The sequence below is a fragment of the Nannobrachium achirus genome (genome assembly GCF_963921795.1).
Source record: "Nannobrachium achirus genome assembly, chromosome: 20".
Lineage (NCBI taxonomy): Eukaryota > Metazoa > Chordata > Actinopteri > Myctophiformes > Myctophidae > Nannobrachium > Nannobrachium achirus.
The window spans coordinates 32,367,738-32,380,578 of NC_137827.1; the positions used below are offsets into that span (position 1 = coordinate 32,367,738).

The following is a 12,841-nucleotide window of genomic DNA, read 5'->3' on the forward strand; positions in this document are numbered from 1 at the left end:
AGATGAAACAACATGTTGAACAAAGTGCAAGTCATGCTAAATGAGCTTTAAAATGGTATTTTTTTTTTTTTATTGATGTCCTTTGTAGCTCCACTGTTTCACCAGAATAACAGGGAGTAAAAGAAGTGAACTACAGTGCAGGAGAGATTTGTGTCTCACGTTAAAGTACATTTAAAAAACAGGAATGGAAAGTTTACTTAAAATGCACGTTGGAACATATCCTGAAAACAAATTGACAACATGTAACAGCAATGCAACCCACACAATGTCTTGGGGGGGGGGGGGGGAGATATTTCAGGATGGAACTGTAATCTGTGGACGACTACGCTGTATACTAAATGTACTTCAAAATGCAATGCTCCTGAGATTGTCTTAGTTATGGGTTTCTTATGTTCATTGTATTTTGTTATGGTTAAGCAGGGTTAAAACGACTCGTGAAAATTATTGCAAATACAATTTGTCCTTGTGTGGAGGTGAACAATGCTCCTTTCAAGAGATTACCGCCCTTCCAAGAAAATAGCCAACACTGCTGATGCATATGGACTGGACTGATTGCATAATCTCTCTCCTACGAGACATAAATACTGAGTATTGAAAACACTGCTGACATACTACTGATTTGTGGGGCGCACCATCTAATATCTCCACGGTAAAAGAAACGTAAAACCGACTAAAGAAAATGTAAAACACAGATGACAGGCATTTATAAGGCTGTACTGTACTGCACCTCTCATCAAAAGCCATACAGAAAGACCTGCAACGAACACAGATGACATGCACTGATTTGTGGTGGACTATTCGGTAATAACTCTTAAACTCAAGCCTAGTTAAAAATAGCGCTGAGTGATGAGCGGGGCTGATGTGTGGGCTGTGGATGTGAATTAGCGGTGCACCGATGACGTGCCTCAGACCAGCGGGACATTAACTGAGGCATCAGAAATAACGGTCCATCAGTGCAAAAGTAGGGGATCAGACAGTTAAGAAAGTGTCTGTAAAGGACCCATTACCCATATGTGTCAAGTATAGGCGAATATACATGAGCTTTGGGACAGTAGTATAAAGAACCGTAGATAGATTTAAGGCCAACCTTTGCTTGTCTGGTTGCTATAGGCAACCAGACTATTGTCTTGTTCTTGTCCATTTTTATTTCAACTATAGTAAACCTTTTACTGTAAACTTTTATTTCACCTAGAGTAAACCTTTTTTTCTGTACTTTTCTGTATTGAGTTCAATAATGTTTTTTGTAACCTTTTCTGTAACCCCAAAAACCCCAAAGTCCATTGAGTTCAATGGACCCTTCTCTGATTGGACAATATAATGTCCAATTAGGCAATCAGACAGGATTGGTCATGCTTCATGTGACATCACAGTATGTAATATGAATGACAGACTTCATTTCCCAGCAGATTCCTCGCGACTCTAGTCAGTGCAATCACACTTGCAATTTCCCAGAATTTCACCTTTCTAAAACATGATGTAAAGGCCCTGGTCTTACATTCTAAAATAAGGAGCAGCTGGATGAGCCTAGTATTGTCTAAGTCTCACAGCAATGACTTTGATATTACTTCAGAGCATACATAGCCATAAAACATCACTCCAGTAGAGGTCGCTAATATTCGGACGTTACGTCTCTACAGGAGTTATAAAGGGGAGTCAGAACACTCTTGCTGGTTGAGCCCCAACGCCCATTTTAGGCTCAAAACATGTACAAATCAATAAAGTGCTCACCGCATCGTCGAAACTGTTTTCTATCTACCGACGGGCAACCTCGTCGGCATGTGTTAGTCCATATGTTTCAAATAAATGAATGTTTACTCAAACTGTCTCGGAATCTCATCGCTTTCCCTACAGGGTGAAAATGTCCGAACATATCACGTGGCGGTAATCCCCTTCGCTATTCGCTCATACTAGGACATGACATTTTGTAGGTGGAAGTATTCCGACGTTTGTAGGCGGAAGCATTCCGACGAGGAAACGCAAGACACAGAGAAGTTTGAGTAAACATGTATTTATTTGAAACATATGGACTAACACATGCCGACGAGGGTGCCTGTCGGTAGATAGAAAACTGTTTCGACGATGCGGTGAGCACTTTATTAATTTGTACATGTTTTGAGCCTAAATGGATGTTGGGGCTCAACCAGCAAGGGCGTTCTGACTCCCCTTTATAACTCCTGTAGAGAAGTAACGTCCGAATATTAGCGACCTTTACTGGAGTTATGATTTATGGCTCGAGCATACACACATACACAGACAGTCATGCACACATGGACGCAAACACATTAAATATGTCACTTACTTGTGTGACACACAGACACACACTCACACACACGCTCACATGACATCCAAACAAACATGCTTCTACTGAGCAGCACAGTAGGTGACCAGCACTCACACACTACAAGTTATCCTGCAGCCAGTTGATGTAGCCCGTTAGTGCCCTCCTCCCCACATCAAAGTATGTCGGCCAGAAAGCGAAGTTAAGGCATCCGTGGAACGCGTCGTCATAATGGTCGACGGTAACCGTGACACCGGCGTCCCGTAAACGCCTGCCGTACATCAGACCGTCGTCCCTCAAAACGTCATACTCGCAAGTCAAGATGTACGCCCGCGGGCACGCTCCCAGAGTCGCCGACTCGGCCAGCAGCGGCATCGCCCGCACATCCAGCAGCCCCGGCACTTCCGTCGTGACCGCGCGCCCCGTCTCCGCAACGACAGGCTCGTAGTTCTTCCTGTGCTCGGAAGGCAGCAGGACGGTCCAGTCGACCCGCGCACGCATCTCAGGGGTGATGGCGGACTGCTGCAGGGAGCTGTGGTTGTTGGCCATCAGGACGGGCTGCAGAGCGGGGTCGGCGCCCAGGTACTGGAGCCAGAACTGGACCATGGTGGAGCGCAGGAGGATGGGCACGGCGTGGTTCTGCTGGTAGGACGCAGTGTGGAAGTCCAAGGCCTGGAGCACCGGGTAGATCAGCGCCTGGACGCTGAACTTGACCCTCACACTGTCATCTGTTGAGATCTGAGGAGGAGGAGGAGGACCGGGGATTAGCTTGTGTGTCGGCTTGCGTACCTGCATCTATTCCAGTGGTGGAAAAAGCACTAAAAACCTTTTACTTAAATAAAAGTATCAATACTGCAATATAGAAATAGTCTGTTACTTACAAGTAAAAGTCCTGAATTCAAAATGACTTGAGTAAAAGTATAAAAGTACTGGCATGAAAATGTACTTTTTTTACAAATGTATAAAAATCTTTTGAAAATAGCAGATGTATAAGCTCCATTTATTTTGTACACTCAAGTGTGACCGGTTCTGGACCGGTTCCAAATGTGATGGAACCGATTCCGGTTCCTCATTTTTCTTTTTTCTTTTTACAGTATGCAGGCCTACCTCCTGTGCAATGGCAGCAGCCAGGTTTCCCCCGGCACTGTCCCCTGACACGGCCACCCGCTGGGGGTCCACTGAGTAACGGGACAAAATCTCCGGGGACAGGAAGTGTTTGGCTGCAGAGAGGCAGTCTAGGTACTGTGTGGGGAACTGGACCGCTGGATACAGACGATACCTAAAAACACAGATGCACGATAATGCACATTACAGGTACTGTGCATGTCACTTGCCAAAAATAACGTATTTCCAGTTACACGGTCTATAAATTAAGATGATTTGTATATTAGACACTTACTCAACAGAGACCACCACGGCATTCAGCTGATCTGACATCAGGCGAGTAATGGAGTCATACGACCCCTTCTCTATGACAGAGAAAGAAGGGTGAAGTGTCAAGGAGAGCGAGGGAGGGAGACAGAGAGATAGAGAAAAGAGAGAATGGAAGGAGAAAGGGAATGAGAGAGAGAAAAAGGGCAACATTGGTAAAAAGTGAGGGAATGTGAGGGCAATGGGTGGGGCAATTGAATGGAGGGATGTTGTTATAAAAGGAAGTTGAAAAAGGTATTGTGTCAAAAAAAATTGAATAACAAGCTCACAACAAGTCTCATCGCGATGCTTTATGAGCTTGTAGAACGACTATTTTCACTACTTTGTCATACTCACTGGCACTGCCCAGGGCCCATCCTCCTCCATGAAGGAACAGCACTGCCCTCCTCAGTTGGCCCTCACCTCCTGCGGGGGGCTCGTAGATGCGCACCGGCACGCTGTCGAATGCAGTGTCGGTGACCCTCACACCCGCCCCCACACCACTGGGAAACTGGGAGGGGAACAGCAGATTCCCCAGTCCCTCAAAGCCTTCTGTGAGACCTTTGACAAGATCGATGTGATGCCCCAAACCCAGCCACTGCGACACAAGAGACTAGCGAGGGAGAGAGAGAGAGAGAGAGAATGATGAGTATATGCCGTAGATATTGATTGTGCAGCATACTGTATGCAACTGTATAGGCCTTGTGCCATCCATTTGTGCTTTCTTTGTGTGGGGTCCTTTATGTGTACCATGTTTAAGCATGAGGTCTGTAATATCTGTGTCGCCAAGACAAAAGTTCTGTATGCCTACTAGATTTAGCACTCAAAATGGAGAATGACAGGCTTCATAATACGATCATTTCTTAATTATGTGAAAGACTGCAAAGGAAGTAATGGAGCAAGTGGGTGGGATGACTCAATTTATTTATTTATTTATTTATTTATTTTGGGGGGGGGGGTGAAAGAGTGAAAAGGGCAATTGACAAAGGTAGGATGAGGTGAGATGAGGTTATTAAGTTGACATTTAAACAAAAAACATAGTCTGTTAGTTTGAGCCTACAATCATTTGTCATCCTACAAAATGGGTTGTGTTGTGTAGCTTCATGCCTGTTATGTATGTATTTATTCGAAAGGCTGTGTGACAACTTAGAACACATTTGTGCATCTTTTAGTATGTTCAGTGTTCCAACACTGTTACACATGACTTCCTCTGCACAGTGAGTCAATCCCAGTCAAACAAGGACACTTCTTGCAGATATTGTAGAATGTCTGAAGGGGTAGAATGGAGAGCGTTGTTACTTGTTTCTGTATCCATATACAGGGATGTTTGTTTAATTGAGCGCCAGCATATCCAAACATCACATACAACCACATATTCTGGAGGGTTTTTATCTATGTAAATAAATATGTTCAACATACTGTGCTTTACTGTGCCTTAATGTGGCACAGGTTATTGAATGTACATTTGAGGTGACGGAGCCCTAGAGTAACAAAGCGCAGGAGGCAGGTCCTGGAGCCGAGCTCCAGCCAGCATTAATTAAGCCCTGACTATAACGATAACTATAACTACTAGTTCTTACCCGTTCGAACATTATGCTCCCAATTGAGTTTGGGTTACGGGATGTGCACATGAAGGGTTGAACATAAATTTGTAGTTAGTAGCCGACTAGCCGTTCACGTCTAGAGATCGCCTATTTATTGTTGTATTCTGTTCAGAATCTCAACAGAAGACACTGGGGTCTAAAAAAAACATATTGACAAGAATTAGGTGAAAGTGAAATCAGCTGGGGCAGTGCGGGTGGTGAAACTTTGGTTTCAGAGCATTTTATTAGGGCACAGGGCAAAAATGAGTGGCTTTCTGCTGTTCACCCATCAGCGGGGTGACGGGTGCAGCTGACGCATTACGCCACCCATTTAGCACTATTTCAAAATTTCCTTTGGACATTATTTCGGCATTGTTTCTTGCAATACCCCTCCCCCCCCCCCCCCCCCCCCACACACACACACACAAAATAACTGGAGACACAAAATAACCGTCTCGCCCAGAGTAACCTCCGGACTACTGTTGCATCAGTGTGTTTCTCTCTGTCCCTTAGCTAGTGTCAACACAGGCCACTGGCAGACACAGCTGTAAGGTGGTCTGTGGCATAATGAGGCCACAGACCACCTTACAGCCAGCCAGACAACCGCTCGGTAAGCTTTGCCCCCGGCCGGCCCAGTCAACCAAAACCACTCGCCACTGTCAATGAGCCATTCACCCTGGTAGTCATCCAGTAAATTCTGATGTATACTTTGTCATACGATGCTGTTGCATGCCAACTGTGTACAACTGGTTGAGGGAACTATGGTTTAGTAACAGATTGTTGCTGTGTTGTTGGCTTTCACCCTTAGAACTATGTGCAACATGCACAGCCAGGGTGAAGGCCAGGAGATGGACAAATTAGTGCAAAGTTCAGCGTCTGCGGTGCACACACAAGTACACAAAAGAGACTGCAAGAGAGAGAAATAAGTACTGTCTGCTCTAAAAGATGCCTCTGCCAAGATTAGCACCATGATGATGCGTGTAAACTAAAGTGATTTATAACTGATATGGGCATGATAAGAATATATACAGCATGGTCCCCCTAGAAAAGCACTAATTGTACCTTGCCTGAAGCTACAAGTGCAGAAGTCAATAACAAGGTTAACTGAGCAAGTCTTGGTGGTCCGGATGTGATTTTCACTGCTCTGCATGTTATGTAGCTTGCAAACTGTAGATAATACACTGGGGCAAATAAATAAAGCTCCATTGTGCTCCACTGAGATTATTCGTTAGGCGCTGTGGTTCAATTACAAAGAATGTTAGCAGACCCTATCCCGTTAGCATTAACACAGTGGGTGTTAACCTCCTAGGCAATCTCCCATAGGCATAGGCTACTGTAGGTAGGTCAAGGTTCAGGGCTCAGGCTTTTGAAAGCAAGGTGTGAAACTGTGTATACTTTATATGGTCACCAGCACTTTCACCTAAAACATATTCGCCTAAACGCTTTTGGTCCTTTCGCCTGGCATTTTCGCCGCAGAGGAGTCTTTTCACCTACCTGTCTGAGCCATTTCGCCTACTATCACTGGTTCCCAAACACTGGTTTAGGACCCAGTTGTGGGACCCAGTTGTGGGTCGCTCACAATGCACCGCATCGACTGTGAGCTTGTTAATCGGCTATTTTCAAATGGACAACATGTATAGGGCTGAAGAGATTAATGTTTGTTTTATAATAACTAGAAAAAAGGCCCCTTTCCTATGCGAAAGTCCCCTGTACCCAGAGATGAATACAGTCCAGTGGGCAGCTAAGCAATACAAATTTAGGATAGCTCAACATTAAATATGCAGTTTTTTCCAAAATGCAAAATAGTGTAAATGGCAATCCATCCATTTATCCACATCCATCCATCCATCCATCCATCCATCCATCCATCCACATCCATACATCCATCCATCCACATCCATCCATCCATCCACATCCATCCATCCATCCACATCCATCCACATCCATCCATCCACATGCATCCATCCATCCATCCATCCATCCACATCCATCCATCAATCCATCCATCCATCCACATCCATCCATCCATCCATCCATCCACATCCATCCATCCATCCATCCACATCAACATCCATCCATCCACATCCATCCATCCATCCATCCACATTCATCCATCCATCCATCCATCCATCCATCCACATCCATCCATCCACATCCATCCATCCACATCCATCCATCCATCCATCCATCCATCCATCCATCCATCCATCCACATCCATCCATCCACATCCATCCATCCATCCACATCCATCCATCCATCCATCCATCCATCCATCCATCCACATCCATCCATCCATCCATCCATCCACATCCATCCATCCATCCATCCATCCATTCACATCCATCCATCCATCCATCCATCCATCCATCCATCCATCCATCCATGCACATCCATCCATCCATCCATCCACATCCATCCATCCACATCCATCCATCCATCCACATCCATCCATCCACATCCATCCATCCACATCCATCCACATCCATCCATCCATCCATCCATCCATCCATCCACATCCATCCATCCACATACATCCATCCATCCATCCATCCACATCCATCCATCCATCCATCCATCCACATCCATCCATCCATCCATCCATCCATCCACATCCATCCATCCACATCCATCCATCCATCCATCCATCCATCCATCCATCCACCCACATCTATCCATCCATCCATACTCTACTGTACCTTACTGTACTGTACTCTACTGTAATCTACTTTACCTTACTGTACTGTACTTTGCTGTACTCTACTGTACCTTGCTGTACTGTATCTTAAGGTGGTTGCACACTGCTGCGTTTTTCGTTGCGAAATGCGTTTTTCAGGGCAAGGAGAGAGAGAGAGATAGAGAGAGCAAGGGACCGAGTGGTGCGCGAAACGGGCGGCAGTGTGCAAACGTGACTGACATAACGTGAGGTTGATTTTTTATTTGCGTGCTCCGAAATTCAGTCCGATATTCGGCCCGAAAAACGCAGCAGTGTGCAACCACCTTAACTGTACTGTACTTTACTGTACTTTACTTTACCCCCCCCCCCCCTCTCTCTCTCTCTCTCTCTCTCTCTCTCTCTCTCTCTCTCTCTGTGTGTGCATCTGCCCCCCCCCCCTTCCCTCTTGTAACCTGAGACGTTGGTGATGATAATGACACTCAGCTCCCAACTATGGATTGCGCAATATATGCCGCCTACAGGCCAAAATGTGGGAAAAAATTGTAAACATTTTGGGATTATGAGAAGTAGAGACACATCTGAAGGTGATAAAGTTGATGTTGGGCAAGGTACATGCGTTATTGATTTTTGTATTATGTTTTTTAGACAATTGAACAACTGCTGAACGTGGAGTTACAGATGGACAAACAAACAAACAAACACTATTTTTTGGTGCAATTCTGATTATGTAGTGGGATATTCTAAATCTACAAAGTAACTAACTAGTAGCCTACATAAAGTTGGAGTATAAGTACAATATTTGCCTCTGAGATGTAGTGGAGTAGAAGTAAAAGTATAGGAAATTGGAAATACTCAAGTAAAGTACAAATTATACCTATAGGTAGGCTACCGTAGGCTACTTAAGTAAATGTACTTAGTTACTTTACACCACTAAATAGCCTACATGTCTCACAACATATGAGACGGCGGGGCTTATAACTTCATTGTAGTTCAGACCATCAGTCTCTCTCAAACTCGAGGAGACACAGACCATTTAGGTGTGCACATTTGATTCTTTGTACAGCCAGGTGATGGCTCAAAGTAACCCCCCCCCCCCCCCCCCCATGTAAACAATAGCAAAAATGTACATCTCAATAAGCGAGTTGAGTAGGCTAATTGGCCGCCTAGCACCTACCAGTGAGGAGGAGAAAGAACTGGCTGAGCGGCATTCTTTCAGAAGCTTGTCAATTCTGTGTTGGACAAGAGTTGGCAGAGGCTATTATGCCTTGTGTAAGTGTTCCTTCCTGCTTATACTTTATATGGTCACCAGCACTTTCACCTAAAACATATTCGCCTAAACGCTTTTGGTCCTTTCGCCTGGCATTTTCGCCGCAGAGGAGTCTTTTCACCTACCTGTCTGAGCCATTTCGCCTACTATCACTGGTTCCCAAACACTGGTTTAGGACCCAGTTGTGGGACCCAGTTGTGGGTCGCTCACAATGCACCGCATCGACTGTGAGCTTGTTAATCGGCTATTTTCAAATGGACAACATGTATAGGGCTGAAGAGATTAATGTTTGTTTTATAATAACTAGAAAAAAGGCCCCTTTCCTATGCGAAAGTCCCCTGTACCCAGAGATGAATACAGTCCAGTGGGCAGCTAAGCAATACAAATTTAGGATAGCTCAACATTAAATATGCAGTTTTTTCCAAAATGCAAAATAGTGTAAATGGCAATCCATCCATTTATCCACATCCATCCATCCATCCATCCATCCATCCATCCATCCACATCCATACATCCATCCATCCACATCCATCCATCCATCCACATCCATCCATCCATCCACATCCATCCACATCCATCCATCCACATGCATCCATCCATCCATCCATCCATCCACATCCATCCATCAATCCATCCATCCATCCACATCCATCCATCCATCCACATCCATCCATCCATCCACATCCATCCATCCACATCAACATCCATCCATCCACATCCATCCATCCATCCACATTCATCCATCCATCCATCCATCCACATCCATCCATCCACATCCATCCATATCCATCCATCCACATCCATCCATCCATCCATCCACATCCATCCATCCACATCCATCCATCCATCCACATCCATCCATCCATCCATCCATCCATCCATCCACATCCATCCATCCATCCATCCACATCCATCCATCCATCCATCCATCCATTCACATCCATCCATCCATCCATCCATCCATGCACATCCATCCATCCATCCATCCACATCCATCCATCCATCCACATCCATCCATCCACATCCATCCATCCATCCACATCCATCCATCCACATCCATCCATCCACATCCATCCACATCCATCCATCCATCCATCCATCCATCCACATCCATCCATCCACATACATCCATCCATCCATCCACATCCATCCATCCATCCATCCACATCCATCCATCCACATCCATCCATCCATCCATCCATCCATCCACATCCATCCATCCACATCCATCCATCCATCCATCCACATCCATCCATCCATCCATCCATCCATCCATCCATCCATCCATCCACCCACATCTATCCATCCATCCATACTCTACTGTACCTTACTGTACTGTACTCTACTGTAATCTACTTTACCTTACTGTACTGTACTTTGCTGTACTCTACTGTACCTTGCTGTACTGTATCTTAAGGTGGTTGCACACTGCTGCGTTTTTCGTTGCGAAATGCGTTTTTCAGGGCAAGGAGAGAGAGAGAGATAGAGAGAGCAAGGGACCGAGTGGTGCGCGAAACGGGCGGCAGTGTGCAAACGTGACTGACATAACGTGAGGTTGATTTTTTATTTGCGTGCTCCGAAATTCAGTCCGATATTCGGCCCGAAAAACGCAGCAGTGTGCAACCACCTTAACTGTACTGTACTTTACTGTACTTTACTTTACCCCCCCCCCCCCCCTCTCTCTCTCTCTCTCTCTCTCTCTCTCTCTCTCTCATCTCTCTCTCTCTCTCTCTCTCTCTCTGTGTGTGCATCTGCCCCCCCCCCCTTCCCTCTTGTAACCTGAGACGTTGGTGATGATAATGACACTCAGCTCCCAACTATGGATTGCGCAATATATGCCGCCTACAGGCCAAAATGTGGGAAAAAATTGTAAACATTTTGGGATTATGAGAAGTAGAGACACATCTGAAGGTGATAAAGTTGATGTTGGGCAAGGTACATGCGTTATTGATTTTTGTATTATGTTTTTTAGACAATTGAACAACTGCTGAACGTGGAGTTACAGATGGACAAACAAACAAACAAACACTATTTTTTGGTGCAATTCTGATTATGTAGTGGGATATTCTAAATCTACAAAGTAACTAACTAGTAGCCTACATAAAGTTGGAGTATAAGTACAATATTTGCCTCTGAGATGTAGTGGAGTAGAAGTAAAAGTATAGGAAATTGGAAATACTCAAGTAAAGTACAAATTATACCTATAGGTAGGCTACCGTAGGCTACTTAAGTAAATGTACTTAGTTACTTTACACCACTAAATAGCCTACATGTCTCACAACATATGAGACGGCGGGGCTTATAACTTAATTGTAGTTCAGACCATCAGTCTCTCTCAAACTCGAGGAGACACAGACCATTTAGGTGTGCACATTTGATTCTTTGTACAGCCAGGTGATGGCTCAAAGTAACCCCCCCCCCCCCCCCCCCCCCCCCCATGTAAACAATAGCAAAAATGTACATCTCAATAAGCGAGTTGAGTAGGCTAATTGGCCGCCTAGCACCTACCAGTGAGGAGGAGAAAGAACTGGCTGAGCGGCATTCTTTCAGAAGCTTGTCAATTCTGTGTTGGACAAGAGTTGGCAGAGGCTATTATGCCTTGTGTAAGTGTTCCTTCCTGCTTAATGGCACTTAAACCGTGACTGGGACGTTTGAGTTGCTTTCCCTTTACGTTGCTTCTTCTCACACATTTTAACCATGTGTAATTATGCAGTTAATTATAACGGCATGTAATTATTTGCTAATGTGTCTTAAGAGATTCAGGCGGGACGGCCGGGTGATAATAACACGTTAATTAACAGCTAGTCTGCAGTAGCCCAATGCTCACCTGCTGCATACATCGGGTTCACAGACAGACACACATAACGTTATCACTAGTTAATAGTCTACGTTTAATACCAACAGATTCTTCAAGCCTTACCACGTGCGTAAATGTGCGGAATCCGGCATCCAGCAGCATCAACTTCCATGGTTCCTGGATGGCATCAGGTAAGGGACGGTAAACGTAATAGGCGAGCGCCACAGTCAACAACAGTGTAACAAGAATTGACTGGAACTTCATCTTCTAAAACTCATCAGCCTTGATCTCAATCTATCTCTGTGTCATGGATGAAATGAAATACCGACACACACAGATGCACTGTCTGGTGGTGATGATCGCAGAGTGACAGCGCTAGTTATGCAATATGCACCGTTGACAGTCAGTCAGAGCGGGGAGGGAGGCAGTGGGACCGTGGGTGGGACAACCGTGGAGCAGAGGGAATCTTGGGAAGTGTAGTTTGTGAAGACAGCCGTAGTCAGTCAGTCAAATTGGGTGTAATGCTCACGCGTGACCACCGAGAGGAACTATAGGTCTATTAAATCGGGCCATAGCTCCCTAGTCGCTCTGCACTGTCTCTGATATGCTACTGTAGATGACTCATTTGATTTCATCCTACAACGCATATTGACCGACTTTTCACTCTGAAGATGTTGTTAATTTTGTTTAAATACAAGTTAAGAACATGGAACTGGTCTGATTTGTGTGTATCCTCTCATTTAATTTCATTTCAAGCCTCCTTGCCTTCGCATGCATGGCATGGGAAACATTACACTGCCAAAGCAAGTGTGAAATCAAAACAAAGAAATT

General features: G+C 44.9%; 1 protein-coding gene across 1 annotated transcript; it reads right to left on the reverse strand.

Moving 5' to 3' along the window:
• Window positions 1-95: 95 nt before the first annotated feature.
• On the reverse strand, window positions 96-12,371 carry nceh1a (neutral cholesterol ester hydrolase 1a). The gene is made up of 5 exons (XM_080750089.1): window positions 12,134-12,371; window positions 4,046-4,301; window positions 3,678-3,747; window positions 3,386-3,557; window positions 96-3,016 (listed from the first exon to the last, which is right to left on the reverse strand). Exons 1-5 carry the CDS (start codon window positions 12,272-12,274, stop codon window positions 2,399-2,401), a joined length of 1,257 nt encoding a protein of 418 aa, XP_080606215.1. The 5' UTR covers window positions 12,275-12,371; the 3' UTR covers window positions 96-2,398.
• Window positions 12,372-12,841: the final 470 nt, after the last annotated feature.